This window comes from Rhyacophila brunnea, unplaced genomic scaffold, assembly GCF_057557595.1.
Source record: "Rhyacophila brunnea isolate RB1 unplaced genomic scaffold, BYU_Rbru_1.0 scaffold_7, whole genome shotgun sequence".
NCBI lineage: Eukaryota > Metazoa > Arthropoda > Insecta > Trichoptera > Rhyacophilidae > Rhyacophila > Rhyacophila brunnea.
In genome coordinates, this window is record NW_028233339.1 from 11,857,129 (window position 1) to 11,878,266 (window position 21,138).

A 21,138-nucleotide genomic window follows, 5' to 3' on the forward strand; every position below is an offset into this window, starting at 1 on the left:
TGGATTTTATTGATCATTTCTGGTGTAGTCACCTCTACAGGACGTCCTGAGCGTGGTTCATCCTTTGTTGATGTACGACCACGTTTAAATTCATTTAACCAGTTATAAATAGTTGCAAGTGAAGGAGCAGATATGCCGTGAACTAAATCCAACTCATTTTTTATTTCCTTTGCTGTTAACCCTTTTATATTAAAATGTTTAATAACAGCTCTAAACTCAATTTTCTCCATTTTCCATTTTCCACAAGCAAAATTTTTTTTTAAATGTACGAGAAACACACAACAATCCGACCAATATGATTGAAACTTCGCAGCATACTGAATCGGTACTGCCGCTGCATGAAAACAAACCGCTTACAGTACTAGTCGCGCCACCTGTCGGCTTTTCTAAGGACTTATTGACCCACCCTCGTATATCATTGACAATGAAAATTCTAGTTACAGACCTACAAACTTATCTGTAGAATGGCCAAAAATGGAACTACGTCGGACGCCATTTTCAAAATTTCATTCAAATGTCAGATTTTGTCCACGTACGAGTCTTGATTGGGTAGTTTTCGACAGTGGCTCCCCCATCCCATTCTTCAGATAAGTTTGTAGGTCTGTAACTTGAAAACACCTCAGATATACCCACTAGAAAAATCATATTTGGGATAATCACGACGGGATTTGAACCCGTATAACCACTGGTATCATGCCAACTGTGCATTAATCAATTATGCTACGAGCATCCTATATAATTACAACAATTTAAACTATGTACTGCTTATCAAATTGCGCTATTATTGACTATCGGATTTTGTGTATTAAATCGAGGAATATTAATTACTAACCGACGTCCGGCTCTCGCCAAATATTACCATGTTTTTATTAGCTCGTATTCTTGTTTGTCCGGTACAGATTTTTTCTTGTGTGTCCAGTACATTTTTTTTCTTGTTTGTCCAAGATTTGTATTGGATGATTGAAGATTTTTAACTAACTTTCCGACTAGCTAGACATTTGAAACTTTTAGAATATATCAGAATACGACGACAATGCATTTAATAATAGCCATTTTTAAGCAGAATTGAATTCATTTTCAGTTAATTCTGTTTTGTATGGAAAGTTATTACTGTCGGTTGCTAAGGGGGTCCTTGCAAGTAAATTATTAATACATATGTGCGTTACTATAAAAATCAATATGAAATATCAAAATGACATTTCAATATTCTATAATATTTATTCAGTATTTCTATCAAGTACAATAAAAAGTTTTTATTAATACATAGGATTGTCAAGTTTATATTATGATTCAACAGTAAATTTAAAAACGTGGTATTTAAAAAGTTCTTTTTATCTTGTAATTATTTTAGTTATAACGTCTAATTGAACTTACTAACAATTTTTAATAAACCATTAATTTGTTTATTCAACGAATAATTATTTTTCACAAGATTTTAACATTCCATATATTGAACATACATAACTTGAAAACACCTCAGATATATTATCCCCACTAGAATCATATTTGAAAAACAGTTTGAGTATCGTATTTTTTTAATACTTTAAAATATTAAAAACTTCAACGTGGTAGGAGACATAATACACTTTGAAATCAAACATATTTACATCCATTGCATACAAGAGCTGATAGAGAAGTGAGCATTCTACAGGTAAATCTTCGAATTGTATATATTAATACCCCGTTTACACGTGTATTATCGCGGCCATAACAAGAAAATGCAAGTGTCATTGCTATCTTGCAAATCTAATTGAATCTAAATTATTTATAGTATCTGTACTATAATTTTGCACCTCGTAATATGTACGAAATTAAAAAGGTATAGGTAGTACGCCCAAAATACTATAATTTTGAACATCAATAATTATTCATTTACATATATTATTACATTCTTTGTATTCGTTTAGATAAATAGGATTAAATTTGTCACTATGCTTCTTATTCTTACACTTGGCAACTATTTTTAAAGCAATATCGGAATAATTAGAGAACACAGAATTAATGGGAACTGAAATACCTAACGGATGTGGAGTAACATTAACAAAGTAAGCTTGTCCTTCGTTCTGATAACTGCTCTTTAATCGGTTCTGTGGGAATAAGTCATATTATAATATGCTGGGTTGCTTGAGGCCGGACTCTCCGAGGGAACTAATCTCGTTTCGTGTTAATAAAGTCATTAAATTTTACACATTTTATCAGAATTTATTTTACTTTCCCTCTTTTTGTACGTGATAAAAATATCTTTTTTATTTTTTCACCTAGGTATGTAGTAGGTTAAATAATAAATTAACTCATTTAGTGCTAACAACGCGACTGGCGCGTTTGCAGTAGTTGGCCATTAGATATTATTAACTTGATATTATTTAAATGTGGTAATTAAAAAGTAATTAACTGGTCAGCAGTGAATGTATGAAGCATGTACTTTATACAGGTATGTTTGGTACTTTTTCGATCCTAAGCAAAGCATATGGACCCACCCCTACAGATTGGTAATTATCATAAAATAACTTTTACAAGAAATAGTTTTTAGATTTTTTTTTTTTTCATTCTGATGGGATATTGCTCCAATGGATAAACAAAAACGTATCATTTTTACTGCAAGATTGTAACAATATTATATTATGCTTTAACTCACACGTCAACCTTTTTATACCTACCGCCCAATTTTGTATAATCTCAGTTAGTAAAATTTTCTAACCGCTCACCGGTTCCACAATAATTGTGGGTGATTTATAAAGTAGGGAAGTAACTTTACTTTTATAAAATTTATAAACCAGAGTTACAGCAAGTTAAAGCATATTATTATTATAATAACTACTTACCAAAACTTTAGGTGAGACTTTCACTTAGTTTAGCAGAATAAATCTTTATAAAACAACTTACTGTACCTAGTTAAATCTACTTATCTTTTTATTAATTATTATACTTTGCATGCATAGAAGCATGTAGTCTGATTAAATTATATTTTATTATTCATGAGATCCCTGAGGCTGATGCTGCGAAACTAAATACTGAAAATCTGGCTCAATTTTTGTGAGGAACAAACAAAGGTCTCCTCTTACGGAAATATTCAGGCGGTTTCTTTTTTTGGTCATAATAAGATAACCTAATAAATTGCACAAGATGATATGAGGTAGGGAAAGGTACCTATCAATATAGGTACTGAATATAATAAACTGAACTAAATTTATGCGAGGGCGATACAAATAGTATATTTTCTGAATTTTAAATTGTCACCGGGAATTTTATCAAAACATACCTAATGAAAATGCTTAACCCCTACTGCCCACCATGAAACCTGGAACGCCCACTAGTGGGCGGTAGGGCCAGGTTGACTACCCCTGCAGTTGTTTACAGCAGCAAGGTTTACGTTGATTTTCTTAAATTTTTGAATAAAGTAAAAAGGTCAAGTGATGTTTCAAAATGTCATCTGACAACACTGTCTAATGTCTATTATCTATGAGAACAATATTTTGTATGATAGTCTATGAATACAATGTAGCGCGGGATTCATGACAGTTCTTGGTTGATGTTTTATTTCATTTTATTTATTGTTTTTTGTGATTGAATGTATTGTAGATAATAATGTCATTCGAAACATATTATCTTAATTCTCTCTATGATGAGGATGACCCGAATAACCCCTCGGTCCAAGTTTGTCCATCAATCCGAAATTCATTGGTTAGACTTCACCATGAAAGTCTCAACAAGTTAGTAATTCAAACCTATTAAGATCATTGAATTGTATTATTGATTCTGGTTATTGTAATAATAAGTGTTGTCTTGTTATTTTAGGCTTAGTAATGCTTCAACATGCTTGGTACTGGACAAGAGGCTACATGAGTATTCAGAGTCAATGAATGATAAGGAATCTCTTGACAGTCTAGCTGGGCCTATCGACTCACTTCTCAGAGGAAAAATTCAAACAAGGCACTGCTCCGAATGGAAATTTAGTCTTACGTACGTATTATTATTTTTGCATGAAACCTATTGTATTATTTTATTGAAATCTCTCGGTGATACAGTAGATAGAACGGGTCTTTTTACTGGTTCTCCGCCACCGGCCGCTGTCATCTGTCAGTGAGCGCAGTGTTGCCAACTGAACTATAATTATAGTACATTTTGATTCGCCTACTATTTGAAAAGTTACATTTTCGTCCGCGTACTATTAAAAAAGTATAGTACGTCAAAAATACCACAATTAAAAAAATGCTATTTTTTTATAGTACTTATTCCACTTTAATTAATATATTAGGACCGGTTTCGTCCGCCTCAGTGGGACATTTTCAACGTTGAAAATGTCCCACTGAGGCGGACGAAACCGGTCCTAATATATTAATTAAAGTGGAATAAGTACTATAAAAAAATAGCATAAATAAGATCTCAGTGTGCGATTTTAGTCAATGGACATGGTTTTGCGTTGTATACCTACTCTAAAAAACTAACGTGACAGTTAATGACGGCGGCCGGTGTTAGCATTTTTCGGTCGTAAGAGGTGTTATAATTAAGTAAGACATCGGAATTTCTCGAATTCTCCGTTATGTTTGTGACAAACAAAAAACTTTCATTTTCTCTATACGTACTATAATTTTTGCCGAAATACTATAATGGCTTGGACCGCGTACTATAATTCGATGACAAAAAGATAGCTAAAATTCAAAATGGCGACTGACAGATTACGATGACGGAGAACCAGTAAAAAGCACCGATAGAACTTACATTATTACCTACCAACACAAGCCAACTTTATTTTATTACTATTATAACGTAGGTACTTTATTCAATCGATAAACGATAATGTAATACAACATTAATGACATTAATGACATTAATGACATTAATGACATTGATATAATATACTACTTACTACTAACTAAAGTTTCAATGTGCCCTACACTTAACACATTCGCGGACATATAACGTCTATTATAAACGTCATATTTTGTGAGATGTGAAATGACAGGACGCCCTGTACTATGGAAAGGAATACGACACGATGTTTATATAAGTCATATTTTGGATTAAAACAATATGTTCCCTGCTACTTGTGTCACGGTGCGAACATTAACTTATTTATATTTATGTATATCTATCTAAAGCGAAAATTTAAAAAATTCAATTTTTAATATTATCTGTCATATCACTAATATGACATTGTGTCCGCGAATGTGTTAAAATTCAATAAACAATAAGTATGTACTTACTAACAATAGTACTATAACTTATAATATAATACACAGACAATATACATGCCCGTTTACTGTTGTTTTTCTTTGTGCGAAAAATCACTCATCGCTGGAAATATTTAATGACGCTGACGCCAAAGCACGCGGCGCGTCTCTAATATCGAACACAAAGTGACTGACTAGTAGCGCCATGTATGTAGGTATGTCTGGGCAGCATCCGGTGACAACATATTATGTATGCACCAGTGGCGTGTGGTCCATTGCAACGCAATTTTTTGATTAATATGTACATACATACTTATTTTTATTCTTTTTAGATTTTATAAACCGTGTTAAAGCAAAAAAAATTAGTGTATATAAAAGATATTAAAAAATAATCGGTACTTTTTTTAAACCGTGTTATTTCGAAACCGTGCAAAAAGAGGATCGGGTGTATAACTAATAACTTTTTTCTATGCATGGTCAATGATAAACAACGAGGTTTGAATTTTTTGCTTTGAACTGATCTTCAACATAGCCTCATAAAATCAACCACTATAGATCCACCAGTATAAGTTATTCGCTGAGTGAGCATTTGACATATCATTCAATACTTTTTATACTGTTCTATACTGTTCTAGTTCTAAATTCGAACATTCGACGATTTATGATGGTATAGGTATACCTCAGGCTGTATACCACCTAATACGAATAGGCCGACCAATGAATGGCCGCGTTTGCTTTACAAAATTTCAGAAACTATGTACGCTTCAAATCTATACACAATTAGTTAAAAACCTATCCTATGTGATAAACGTTGTCACAGTTTTTGTCTTATTATTATATTTTTAGAATGTTAGTTAGGGAGTATACCACTCAGCAGCGAAGGGTGGAGGTAGGCTGCTAAGATTCGACATACGCGCTAAACTTTGTCACTCTTACTTATTTGATTTCAGTGAACTTAGAATAGAATTTGCACATGGCGTTGGCTAGTTTTTAAAATTCAATTAAACACATTGTAGTATTAGTTCAATGAAAGCAAATACGTTTGATTGACAAGGTTTAGTGTGCAATATTTGTGTCGAATCTTAACAGCCTACCTCCACCCTTTTCCACCCAGTTTAATTTATATAAACTGATGTAGTGTTTTATACAAAAATAGTTTACCAGAGAATTTTAGGCAATTACAAGAATTGACAATATTATACACATTGTGTTAAGTACCTATTATTTTCATTTTTTCATAATGGGCAAACTGTCTTATGACAGTGCTAATAGCATGGTAAAAGTTATTGCACTTTCAATCAATGTATGCTCCGGATTTGGGTACCATATTGAAAATAAGGTTCAATAGTTTGCATAGGTAACAAGAAACAGTGGGAGCAGGACTGAGAGACAAACCGATACGCAAGAGCTATGTTAACACTTTCGGTGATAATTCGGAGCAACCGTAGATTCACCGCTGCATCATAAGATTTTTGCATTAAAATTCACATAAATTTGGAATAATTTTTATGCACCTCTTGTTTGATATCTAACAATTACTTATTGTCGGTTTGTTTTGCTGTATTGATTTATTAATCTTCTCCGTTTTTAAATATCGACAGGACTTCGCCCGAGGATGCCTTGCGAATGCTAAAGAAAAATATTGTCATCGGAGAACATTGCCAACTTTATAAAAATTTACCATGTACCGCTGATAAAGTTACCGCGGCTAATATAGCAGACCTGTTACGGAAAAAAGAATCCACAAGTAAAATGAATACAACGTCAGCATTACAACAAACATTGACATCTGCAAATTTTCCTTTAAATGACGATAAAAGTCATCCAGTGAATAATATGTCATTCTCAGTTTATTCTAATGGGGCATTGAATAATAAAGATTCATTTTTGAATCCGATCAAAAATAATAATTTCAACGATATTTCTACGTCTAATTTCAACAATTCAAATACATCGAGTGAAAGATCGACATCTGTCTTTGTTGCCCCAAAAAGAGCAAAAATTATGCAGCCAAATGTTACACATAACAATTTGTCTTCAAAAGTATTCAGTCATCGGCCGCAATTGCATGCTAACCAACATAATAATAGCCACAATAGAAGCGGTGTTCCCTCTTCTAATCAAACTGCAGCTGAGCCATTTTTTAGAACTGCCAGTGAAGAAAATAGAATACAGAATATGAAAAAGTACGGAAATTCAAAGGGGAATTATCAACATGTTCCTGAAAGCAATGTGCAAAAACGAAGCCTTGGTACAACAAGATCTGTACAGAGCAAATTTATACCGCCGTTAGCTTGTGGGTAAGTTATAGTTTATTTATGTTAAGAGTTAATAAACTATATTTTCCATTATATACAGTTATAGAGTTTGTTATCTGTATTGTGTTGGTATTTGAGGTTTGATAAAAAGAGCCAGTGAAATACAATGGAATCCTAAGAATATAAATGATGACAGCAAGCAACGTTTGAATAATTCATGGCTTTCCTCTTTCAGTTAAAGTAAGTCTCGATTTCAACATCAGCTAGAATCTTTTTTACTTTCAGTAATGTTTGGCCGCGCGGCATAAGCGTTGGACTATAAAGCCGTGGGTCCCAGGTTCGAATCCTGGGTCTGGCAAGTACACATATTGTTTTTCAATTTGTGTGTCAGGGTATGGACCTAATAGGTTGAGCAAGTGGCTGACATCCATTTCTCGTAAAAAACAAAATCTGTCAATACAAACCTCCACTCTGTGGAGGCCCATATGATCCTATCAGGATCGGACATGGTCAAAAAAAAAAAAAAAATGTTTGAGGTCACTTTTTTTTGAGTGTCAGAAATATTCACATACCTGACAGTATACTTTAACACATTATCTCTTGCGAATGGCCTGTTCTACAAGCCTGACATATCGGGAACGGAAGGAAAAGTAACAATCCAAATACTGCAAAAGAAATTCCCAATTATTGTTGCTGTATGTGTATGATATAATTATCACAGAAGAAGAGGATTTGCAAAAGTATTCATCTTTTAGTTTCAAAAATATTATTTCTAAATCTTTTTAATTTACAATTCTTTTTTTTTTAACCATGTCTGATCCTAATAAGATCATAATATGGGCCTCCACAGAGTGCAGGAGGTTTGTATTAACAGAATATTGTTTTTACGAGAAATGGATGTTAGCCATTTGCTCAACCTAATAGGTCCATACTCTGACTCAAAACGCAAATTGAAAAACAATATGCGTATTTGCCAGACCCAGGATTCGAACCTGGGACCCACGAGACTATAAGCCGACGCTTAAGCCGCTCGGCCATCTTAACAATCAAATCATTAATTATTATGAAATAAAGTAAGATGCTTCATTTTATTTAGGGAGATTTGCATATCTTCTTTAAGTTTAGTGTGCACTATTTATGTCGAATCTCCACAGTTTACCTCCACCCTTCACCACTGCTATTGGTAGTATTATGTAGTTATGATTTTGTTTTTGTTAGAAATAACATGGATGCTGTTGAAGAGAAAATGGAGATGGAAACTGATCAAGATGAGAGACTCAAGCACATCGATCCAAAAATGGTTGAGTTAATAAGGAATGAGATAATCGATTCAAGTGCTCCTACAAGTACTTATATTACTTTTTCTTACATACCTATAAAATATTTACATATATTGATTTTAATTTGTTTAATTTTACTGTAGATATTTGGCTGATAAAGTTTAATAAAACATAGGAAAGGGGATATCTATAATGACAATTTTCAGTATTTTTTGACCCCCTCCCCCAATCGTAACTAAGTCTTTTACCTCTCTTTTTAAATTAGGGGCCGTCCACATGACGTTACACGATTTTGGCTATTTTTTGGTAGGAAAGTATCCAAGTATCAGCACTTATTGTAACAATTACAATAAGTGCTATGTTTTAACTGCACCTCTCTTGGCTGTGATAAATTTTAGAGTGAGATAGACAGTTTTGACAGTTCAGACGGCTAATTGTAATTGTTACAATAAGTGTTAATATTTTGATACTTAGCTATCTAACTACCCTAGTTAGCTGCCGTAAAGCCCGAAAGCAGTCTTGTGTATAGAATAGATGCGCTTAAAGGTGAAAGGCATGAGTTCGAGTCCCACTCAGTCCAACATTTTTTCTAATTCGTATGTTTGTGAGGTTTTTCGAAATCATGTTCTTTCTATAATAAAGAATGTACATTCGTATTCAATAAAAAAATAATACATTATTAAAATGCTGTCGAACAAAATAAAAAAGACTTATTGTACTGAAAACATTTTGTTTTGGTTTTTAACATGTTATCATCATCAATCGGGGTCGATCCACTGCTGGATAAAGGCCTCCCCATAGCTCCCTCCATTATTCTCGGTCCCTAGTTCTTTTCTGCCACATGTACCTAGTAAAAATAAATATATCTTTATACAGTTTTAGGATCTCTGCACATTATGACAGTTGGACATTACCACAGATTGCTGGAAGTCACAGATTTTTAATGCAGAGTTGCATTTATGCACAAATACCGTGTGTTTGGCCATACCCCATTCGTCCTTCCATCACTGTGTCGACAGGCATGGAATACCTGTGTGTTACCTCACTCCATATCCAAACCGTCCTTGTGCTGAACAATCTGTGTCTTCCTACAATTTGTGGTAACTTCTAGCGATCTTACTGTGTGGAGAGTCTTAAACTTTTGACATTTAAACATGTTCTTAAAATTGGCATGCATTATTTTTTTGCATTTCGACTCTTCTGTACTATTAAAATATTCTTCTTTTCATCGTTAAATTTGATTAACATTTTCTAGGCTGGGATGACATCGCTGGTCTAGAATTTGCTAAATCTGCAATTCAAGAAGCAGTTGTGTGGCCTCTACTTCGTCCAGATATATTTACGGGTCTTCGGAGACCACCCAAAGGAATACTCTTGTTCGGACCCCCGGGAACGGGAAAAACACTCATAGGCAATTATTTCAAAATTTAGAACAATTTATAATGACAAAAATTGAAGTAATATTTAATTTATTGATTAAGTTTAAACAGTCTCAAATTGAATTGCCAATGTTAACATTTTACTTGTTTAGTAGAATGTTTCCATCTTTAGTCAAAAGAAAAGATAAGATTCACAACTAACCTATTAGTTAAACTCGTTTTTATTCCTTATATTTGTTTATTGTAACTGTGCTTTCAGGTAAATGTATTGCGTCTCAATGCTGTGCAACCTTCTTCAGTATAAGTGCATCATCATTGACATCAAAGTGGATTGGCGATGGTGAAAAAATGGTGCGAGCATTGTTTGCGGTTGCAAGATGTCATCAACCTGCAGTAATTCTACATTATATGACTAACTCTAATCTATGATTAGCTACATGCTACAACTGCATGTATGCAGGTATGCTCCCCTTCAATGCGTTGGAGGGTTCAGAGTCATTGGACTGTATTAAAAGAGACAGTTTTCTGAGGCTAAAGCAGTGGAGGGTTTAGTTAGATATTTTCTGAAGGTGGCCAACCCATATTGAGTTGTAATGCCGATGATGATAATAATAACTAACTTTATAATCACGGAAATATTCCATAGAATATAAAATTAATAAACTAGCCAATCTGTCAGTAAATATCTTTTATGTGCTTATAGCGATAAAAAACACATTTAATTAATACTTATTTTCATTCTCTCATTTGAATACTCCATACCAGCGGTAGGCAACCAGAATTCATTGGTGTGCCACAAAACAGGTAATTCAAAGTACTGGACACTCAGCGTGCGACTGAAATAAAACTGGTAAATCTATTGTAAGACAATTTTATTTTACTATAATAATACACGGTACATAAAAATTACAATATTTAAACATTAGTGACTCCCTTGACGGTTTTTAATTTTATCCACATTTCCGAATTTTCTTCAGTTAAACGATTTTGATACATGTTCATAATATATTTCATAATTGAGAACATTTGCTCACAGTAGTACGTTGCCCCGAAGCGACTTAAAAGAGCGAATGCGACTTTTTTCATATGACATCTGTCTGGGAGTTCATTCCACGTTTTGGTTATCATGTCAAGATAATTGTCTTCGTTTTTCATAATTTCATCTCTGGCAGTTTTGAAGTTTAATTTCCAAATTTCAGAATTCTAAATTTGATTAACTCTAAATCAACGTACTTAATGTTCAAAAATTCAAAATATTCTTTATCAATTTTGTAACTGTCTTCAGTTGCAAAATATATTTAAACATGGGTAATGAGATACCCGGGGTTCCGGCGGCTAGCTCAGGTGTCCATCGAACCCCGGATTCACAAAAAAAGGAGAGTTAAACGATTGGAGTGTAAATAAAACACGGCCTTTCGTGCTCGTAACGTGGTCTTCTTATATTTTCTTAATTTTTAGTTTTACAAATTATATTTGGGATTTTTACAGTTGTAGTCGTCAGGTCCGTACGATTTGAAAACCAGACGCTCACTAACTTTCTTTCTTTTTCCAAATTTCGCGTACCCACGCCGTTCAACAAAAAGGACTCTCGTGATTGGCCAAATTTTATCGCGTGATGCTTTTGATTTGACGAATCACGAGGACCACCCCGGCGCAGGCGCGTGAAAATTGGAACGTTGCCGGCAAGCGCGGCAAAATTTATTATATATGAATAAGTACTTATATTTAATCTTAAAATTATCTCTTTCATCCATCATCATTTATACTTTAACCCGGCACCTGCCTCAAAAATCGTATGACGCACCATAACTACGCATGAATTTCATTATCGTCTTTGTTCTATACTAAAAAAAGCAATAAAAAATATGTCACAGCTCCAGTCGAGAACCCAAAACCATTAAAATAATTTCGACACACTAAAAAACCGTAATAAATCAGTTATAATATCAGAAACACTCGAACAAACGAATGCTATCCAAATTTGAAAGAACTCACCGTAAGACGCCATTTTGTAGCCAATAGTTAGAGCTCTGCGCGGTGTGTACTATTTCGACACTTGTGCATTACGTTCCCACGAATTGAAGTGTTACTAATTTTCAAGTGCATATCGATAAATCACATATTAATGTCTTCGGGTTGAGTCGTAAACAAATATAAAGGGGACCCTTTTAATATATTTAAACTACACAAACACTTAACTTATTGAATATTATTGATAAATTAACACGAACTCACATATTAAAAAAAAAACAAATACAATAATAAACCTATTTTAAAATTCTTTTGACGTGTGATATATTTTAAAGCAAGGTGACAGACATAACGCAACATCACACGTTGGGCACATATAGCGAGAGAGTTTTGTTTTTTTCGGATTTTTTTTAGAATTCCCGCATACGAAACATCTCCTTCTAGGCTTATCGGTATTTTGTGTCGGTAAAATATATTCTGGCAAATGTCCCGTTGCACTTTTGGGCAATAATCGTACGGGATTATCGCTAGTTGACGCTGTCGGCTTGGGCAGGGGTGCATTTGAAATTCTCACATAATATTTGTTCACTAATTGTTTTATTACACAGAGTTGAAAATCGCCCAATGTTTTTTTGTCACATTTAATAAATTTATATAAATAAAAAGCATTTAATAAATATAAGTCGATCATGTGGAATGCGACCTTTTTATACCACTTGATCGACTTTCTCATACACGACAAGTTGCTAAGCATCATGTCGGACTTATCTACCGTACCCATATTTTTGTTATAATCTATAACACATTTTGGTTTTTCGATGTTTTCGCCAGTTCTATAGTTCACTTTTCCCGTTGGTCCAAATGATGCATCGTGGAGGGTGGATAGCATGTGAACATCCCTCCTATCGTGCCATTTCAGAGCCAAAAGTGGACTATTGTACTTAGACTCGGTATCTCCCTTTTTCAGTTTGCTGAACTCTGGCATATCTTTACGATTTTTTCTCACTGTACCGCAAGCATTCGTTTTGTGAGAGTGAAGGTATTTAAAAAGCGCCGGACTCGAATACCAGTTATCACACCATAAGGTGTGACCTTTCCCGATGTAGTCTTTCATTAGCGTTGTCACTACCGCACCGGAAATACCGAGATTTTCATTGTCTTGTATGTCAGTCCCTTCCCCACAATAAATTATAAAGTCAATAATATATCCTGTCATTACGTCACACATCACAAACATTTTTATTCCAAATCGATGTCTTTTGGAAGGAATGAATTGTTTAAAAATTAATCTACCCTTAAACACGATTATGCTCTCATCTATGCAAAGATTCTGATACGGTATCATCGTTTCCCTAAAAATTGTTCTTGTGTGTTCTAACAGTAATCTAATTTTAGCTAGTCTATCATTTGAGGCGGTCACACTAGGATCAGAAAAATGAAGCATTTGTAAAATAAGTTGGTATCGATTTCTAGCCATTATTTTCCCAAAAATGTCTGCATGCAGGTAAGGATCGGTACTCCAATGTTCCTCTATCGACGTGTGCTTATTTCGAGTCATCAGCATTGATACGGCAAAAAATGTATACAACTCCGGCACTGACGTGTCTGTCCAATTGTGTGATCGCGATTTCGGTCCAAGGTCTCCCGCACTGTACGAATGGTTAAAAAATGTATTCGTTTGGTTCACTATTTCCGACATTATATTTTTATTCAAAAAATGTTCAAAGAAAAGACATTCGGGAGAGGATTCGTTCAAGTCGTTCGATGTCACGCCAGATCGACAATCATTGAATTCGTGAACTATTGGAATATACGGGCCAGTTCTCCACGACCGCAAAAATTCAATTGGCTCGTCAGAGTCCGTATCGTCGACGTCATGATCAGTCTCATGCTGTTCCAATTCCTCTTCCGACATTCATAATCTGAGTCCAATTCCTCATTAGTACGCACATTTTCTTCCTCCATATTTACGCACTATAAAACTATGAAATGTTTTTAAAATGTTTAACTACAGTATTAGGGAACGCCAAATCACAGAAACCATTAAACTCACACACAATAGTTATTAATATCAGTATTAATTTTCACATTCACTAAAATGGGACACGGTAGACAGTACAAAAAGTATTTTAAAAATCGCGGTAAAATAAAATCATACGTTCAATAGTTAATCATGCCAGTTTTAATGTGATAAGTACACCAGACAGCAAAAAAAGTATTTATCAACGATTGCGGTAAATATTCAACTTGTATGCGATAAATACAATCCCGCGCAATGGCCCGCTCGGTTGAAAGTCTGTCGTATACTGCGCAGTCGCGGCGCGCAGTTCAAACTGATTTCTGTCGACCGGCAAAACTTGGCCGTACGAATTGGTTCGAAACTTTGGTGATTATTTTATATTTAGAACCAATGCTTTTAAAATATGTCATAGGTGGCAGGAGAAGGACAAATCAGGCCAAATTTACGTGAAAAAATCAGTCCCGTATGATAAATATGGACGCGGTGGCATCGATTTATACACATGCGCATTGCGAATTTGGCCGATTTGTACAAGGTGTGTGACATCGGCGCCGGCCGGGTTAAAATCTATCTTAATTACACCTCCGCCCAATATGTGACTTTCACACACCGGACGAAGGCCTTTACTTATGAATAAGAAAAATTACGTAGTTGAGCAAGGAATCAGATAAGATGTTTTATGAAGCCGTTTCCAGAGGTCAGGGTTACGTTTCGACTTATGACTACTAAATGATTATTTTACACCGGAAGAAGCCCGCCTGTAACAGGGGTGTATCAGTTAGTGTTTTTGTTTTAAAGTAACGAAAATTTTAATAAACCATCATTTTCGAGGCGTGCCACCAAAAATCCTTTCGCGTGCCACCTAGTGGCACCTGTGCCATAGGTTGCCGAGCACTGCTCTATACAATTTGATTGTGGTTCCTTATTCAATACAATCAATTATTCAAAGATTAATTCTGTGACCACAGACAGTACAAGATGTTCTCTCACACAACACCCCCTCGTAGTCCAAGTAGTAAGGCATTGGCTTCTCATCCATGGTGTTTCTGTGATTATTTGACTGCTACTGTTTCACCAGTGTCATGAGGCCCCTCATGACCTGTCATAGTGTTAAAAAGATTAAATTTAATGTTTATGTTAACTGACGTGTCTTTATTCCAGGTGGTTTTCATTGATGAAATTGATTCATTGCTCACGCAAAGAAGTGATACAGAACACGAAGCCAGTCGTAGAATTAAAACTGAATTTTTAGTCCAATTAGATGGAGCCGCAACAGGTTTGTAATTATTTATCTTTTATATTTAATGTGTAAAAGAGGTAAATCATCGATTATTCACGATACGAGAGCTTATGAACTCAGTTTATGTGGAAGTATTGAAAGACTTTTCTTATAAGAATTTGCTCAACCCAATGGATTCATACGTACACATATTGAAGTCGCGTCCCATGTAGCATGTGGCAAAACTGAGCACTATACACAGACAATAAGAAAATGCAGTTTAAAGTAAATCTTACCTTATATGTTATACTTTTTATAAGACATGGAATATTATTTTGTTTACAAATAAACTGGGAAAATATTATTGCTGCCGGCAAACTGTCATTTTGAAACAAGAATCTTTGCGAATATACTGTTAAGTTCTTGTGGTATCGATCACCCTTAACCGCTGGTGTATTAACCCTAATACCCCGTTTACATGTGCATGGATTTAGTGCTGATAGAAAGAAACAAGAAAATGCACGTGTAAACATGTATTATCCTGCAAGTTGCAAGATTGCATGCATGAATCAAAAAAGTTCGGAAGCTTCTGAATTTTCACGCGACAGTTAGGATTTGTTCAATATCTGCACCTGCGCAGTAGAACGATAGTAGCGAACCTGCCAGACAAAAAATTAATTACACCGCGCAGACCCATTTTGAGGTTGACCGATTATCGCGACTGAAATAGTACCATAAAATGACAACATCGCGTCTTGCTTATTCTTGAAGAATGAGATTGGTGAGATAGTCGGCACTTTTACGTATAAGCAATTATTATCGCGACAGTTTAAAATACATACTATTGGTGCAAGTGAATCCATGCACGTGTACAGGAGGTATAAGACCACAAATCGACTTACAACTGTACTCGTATGGCTAACAATTGGATGATCTCTGATTCTCAAACTGAGGCAGGACAGTTTCAATTTTGATGATTTTATTAGTTGTGAAAAAGAGTCAAAGCGAATTTTTTAATTGTTTATTTAACTACTAATTAAAGTTTTTGATTATGTGGATGAAAAATTAAGTAATACATACACAGGAGTATTTTTAATTGGTGTTTATTGATGAACTTTGTAAACGTGACTAACTTTACAATATTAACACAGTGAGTCTTTTCTGTAGTGTGCTGTATTATCAACTACGAGTTTTAATTATCTTTTTCATCGATAGATGTTACTTATAGTATCATGGCAGCTTCGTGGAGTCATGCAAATGGATATAAATAACTTGTAGCCAAAATACTAACAGTCATGACACTGCTTATCATGCATAGTCAGTGATAGTTTTCTATGAAACAGATGAGGACTGCGTTTCGTCTGAAACTACCAAAATCTTAAAAAAAGCTGCAATCCGAGTATAAGTAAAGTATAAAAAAATCCTGGCAACCTAATATATTTTTAACACCCAATGACAGTAAAGTTCATCTCAGGCAAAATTTTGCAAGGGAACCTCCGAACCTATCAGCATATTGGGTCCCCACATACCTATCACCTGTACTGCGTCTAGTCGCAAAAGAAATTGAGGTCTTGAGACTTCCTTTCTATTACATTAAATATACACAACATTTTTTTTAGGTGACGATGATAGGCTACTAGTTATCGGTGCAACCAATAGACCACAGGAGCTTGATGAAGCTGCACGCAGACGCTTAGTGAAAAGATTATACATTCCTCTTCCTGATATTAAGGTATTTCAGCATAATAACCAGAGGATTATGGTATTTAGTATTCTTAATGTTTATTGATTTGTAACATGATATCCTTGGTTTTAATTCTAGGCTCGTAAACAAATAATTGATAGGTTGATGAGATTAGAACGTAATTCTTTAACAGAAGATGATGTGAAGAATATAGCCAGCTTGGCGGACGGCTTTTCTGGTGCTGATATGAGATCTCTTTGTTCCGAAGCTGCGTTGGGACCAATACGGGCTGTACCATTTACTCAGATAACTAATATTCAAAGCGATCAAGTAAGAATTTTTCATTTATCACACTATCAGAAATACATATATAATATATTACATAATCAGTAGTGTATGGTTCAAAGATGGTGTGGATGCGGCACAATCTTTAATTTATTCAAAAATATTTTAAAATAGCCCCAAGATTTAGTTCATAATTTTAATAGCACGTAACTCTACATATTCAAAGGTGAAAGAATTTATGCGTGTACAATATTTTGTATGCTCCGGCCGGTTATAATATAGCATGTCACGCACATCATTACTTTGTGTGGTTACATAATACATTTTGTTCTATTAGTTTCATTCATTTGCTCAAAAAAAATTATACAAGATCAAAATAATTAGGTGTTTAAAAATCGAAATAGTTATATGTAGCAATAAATTAATATGTCTAGTTAAATAATATTATTTTCCAAACTAGACACTTTCCGCATAATATATAGATACCCAGTTCAACAAAGAAATATTTTAATATGTACCTACCTAACTACGTAGGGTACTGGCAGTTTTAACTATTTTTAATGAAGAGCATGTCTAATTGCAAAAGTCACTGCATCCCACTAATATATACATTTTAATCCCATCATTGGCCATAAATGAGCTTTCTTTCAAGATCAAGATATTCTACCTGAAAGAATGACTTGAAACCAGTCTCTAAGAGCTCATACGCACTTGCGGCAGGCCGCAGCGGCCTGCCGCCTATCGTTTTTTGTATGTAAAGTGCCTACACCATACGCACTACATCTCGGCGGCTTGGCTACCGCGGCGGTTGTCATGCACAACGCGGCCCGCATGCGGTCTACCGCACCGCGGAGCGCTACGCCCTAGACGGTTAGACGACGGCTGACCGCTTTTGTTAAAAACTTATTCCGATATAGATTTCGACACGGAAAAATTTATACACGATGTAGAAAACCGACCTTGTGATACACCCCTGTTACAGGCGGGCTTCTCCCGGTGTAAAATAATCATTTAGTAGCTATAAGTCGAAACGTAACCCTGACCTCTAGAAACGGCTTCGATGCGATATGCGATAAAATTTGGCCAATCACGAGAGTCCTTTTTGCTGAATGGCGTAGGTACGGGGAATTTAAAAAGAAAGAAAAAAAGTTAGTAAGCGTCCCCTTTCCGACATATACGGACCTGCGTAACTAATTGTAAAAACCTAAACATGTAAAGAAAGTGTAAAATATAAGCTAATACCAAGTTACACGAGACAGACGTGGTTTTATTTAATTCCACCCTCAAATATATCGTACTTTTTTTTGTGAATCCGGGGTTCGATGGACACCTGAGCTAGCCGCTGGAACCCCGGGGATCTCACTTGCATATTATGGAACATGAAATGTGTCGAATATTTAATTTAATTTATAAATTAATTTAAAAAAAAATTATTAAATTAGTAGGTACTCACTAATAAACGAGAAGAATTATAGTAAAGCAGTGGATCCTGGAATCCTTTGAACACCCAAATATTTTATTTCTCAAATTAATATTAAATTAGTGTACTAACGAACAAGGAGGGGAATAAAACATTTAAATCTCCCTTACGTTTAATTTTATAACTTTTCTCAGTTGATTCGCCCCTCCTTTAAGTGTCCTAGTTCCAAAACTGTTCAGACAATTATTTATAATTTGATCTATCTGGGTTCTCAAACATCCTGAGCTAACTAACAGAACTCCAAGATAAGTCACGTTCATTTTGAAACTGACTGCGGCTAGCCGCTAACATAACCGCTGTACCCACGGTCAGCCGCATTGCGGATAACCGCGAATACAACCGTGACTCGCAGTTAGCCGCAAGACGGCCTGCCGCTAGTGCGTATGAGCCCTTATAGAATATATCATAGTTTCTTAACCGGTGGTCCGTAAAGATTATTGGGTGGGCCGCAAAAATTTTCTGCAGTTCAAAAATAGCTAGTATCCATTTTTAAAAGCTTATATTTAATTTCAATTTCGATAAACAATCGAATTTTATGTTGTATTTTATATTTTTTTGTTACTGTCTGTTTTAATATAAATGTACTTAAATATTGTTATATCAGCATACTGTGTTGCAAAATTAACTGTTTTGAATAAAAAAATCAATTCTATACTTTGTATTTATTCCAATGTTAATGGTCCGCAAAATATTTTTTGATTTTTTTGTGGTCCGCGTATGTAAAAAGGTTAAAAAACATTGGAATATATCAACTCTCCTCTACGAGAACTAATAAGGTCAATGAAATGAATAAAATTTATTCAAGAAATAAATTGAACGGAAGTGAGCCACGTAAATATTTTCACTCTCAACGATATTATAGCACCATGAAAGGTGGCAATGCACAAACCATAGCGAATGCATGGCGGGTGTAGATGGTATTATAATTTTTTTCCCCCATGTCCATTATCTTAGCAACTTTAATTAATTGAATGTTTTGTCTTATTTTCAAGGTTCGGCCAGTAAGCTGCGATGACTTCAAGAAGGCTTTGTCCAGGGTTCGACCAAGCGTATCCGGAAATGATTTGGAGCATTATATTAATTGGGATAGAACATACGGATCGGGCAGTAATAGCTTGTCCCATTAAATTTTAATTGATTGTATTTTATTAATTTATTAAAGTACCTGTTGTAAAAATAAATATTTTTCCATATTTAATAAACAAAAAAAAAGTTAATGTTTTTTATTTCTGAAACTATCAATGATGCAATTCACGAACACTTTCACTAGGGCTAGGGGTTTATCAATTGGGTATTTTAGTTATTTAGGAAAGTAGAGTACATGGACCTCCAATAGAATGGAGGTCATCCTAATTGTTTGTCATCAGGTCAGGTTTTTGCTAATCAAATATAAATTAAACAAACCATTATCTAGATACAGGACTCGAACTCACGACACTCTGCAGCTACTCCACCACGGGTCTAGTCGACTACACATTAGACATGTATAATTGTATAGTCGATCCCCGGTCTATACTGTAGAATTATTTTAAATAATGTTTACTTACTCCCAAGTTTTGGAAGACGTCGGTTGATGTTGTTCAGTCTTGACGTATCACATCTTCAAATACATATTATGACAATTGCAAATATAATTTATAGCTCCGACTCCAGGATTTATCCTAATAATTATATTACATAATTTATGTAGTAGAAAAGTTTTACAAGAGCTACAGTAAAATCTCGTTAATACGAATTCCATGGGACCGAAAATCGAAAGGAGAAAATATTAATTTTAAAATTTTTTTTTTTTGATTTTCATTAATTTCGTTTCCGATCATAGATGTGCCTACCGAATTGGGTCATAAAATGTCATGATTATTTTTATTACTTTCTTAAAATAAGTAAAATAAATAATAATAATTTTTGATTTTTTAAGAAAAGTCTCACAATTTTCAATGACTGGCTCTTGAAATAGTGTACTTTATTACGATTTATTGAATATTTTTGTATGCCAGGGACTCTGAAATCAATTCGAATTAAAGGTATGGTTTTATATGAAAATAATGTTCAATGGACTTTTTTCGGGAAAATTTCGAATTACAGCGAATTTCGAATTATCAGTGTGCTTACTAACGAGGTTTTACTGTACTTTGCGACTATCAAAACTTAGCATTATGATCTTGATAACTTGAGAGTAGTTATAATAAAACTACTACAGAATAAGACTTATAATCAATATTATGTAGGTGATACTACCAATATCTTATGTAATAGCACCTATCTTCATCCAGATTTCCCTCTGATTAGCGACGGGCAAAATATCAAGAATGTTGACATTTTTAATTCCTGGGGGTGCACATCATGGGAGGTCGCAATGGGAATGGCAGTGTTTGGGACTCACAACTGTAC

General features: G+C 34.6%; 1 protein-coding gene across 1 annotated transcript; it reads left to right on the forward strand.

Moving 5' to 3' along the window:
• The first annotated feature begins 3,479 nt into the window (after nucleotides 1–3,479).
• Nucleotides 3,480–19,943, forward strand: LOC147064485 (fidgetin-like protein 1). The gene is made up of 10 exons (XM_085957653.1): nucleotides 3,480–3,710; nucleotides 3,796–3,960; nucleotides 6,773–7,471; nucleotides 8,648–8,775; nucleotides 9,965–10,120; nucleotides 10,348–10,481; nucleotides 15,241–15,355; nucleotides 16,918–17,030; nucleotides 17,121–17,312; nucleotides 19,740–19,943. Exons 1-10 carry the CDS (start codon nucleotides 3,586–3,588, stop codon nucleotides 19,872–19,874), a joined length of 1,962 nt encoding a protein of 653 aa, XP_085813779.1. The 5' UTR covers nucleotides 3,480–3,585; the 3' UTR covers nucleotides 19,875–19,943.
• Nucleotides 19,944–21,138: the final 1,195 nt, after the last annotated feature.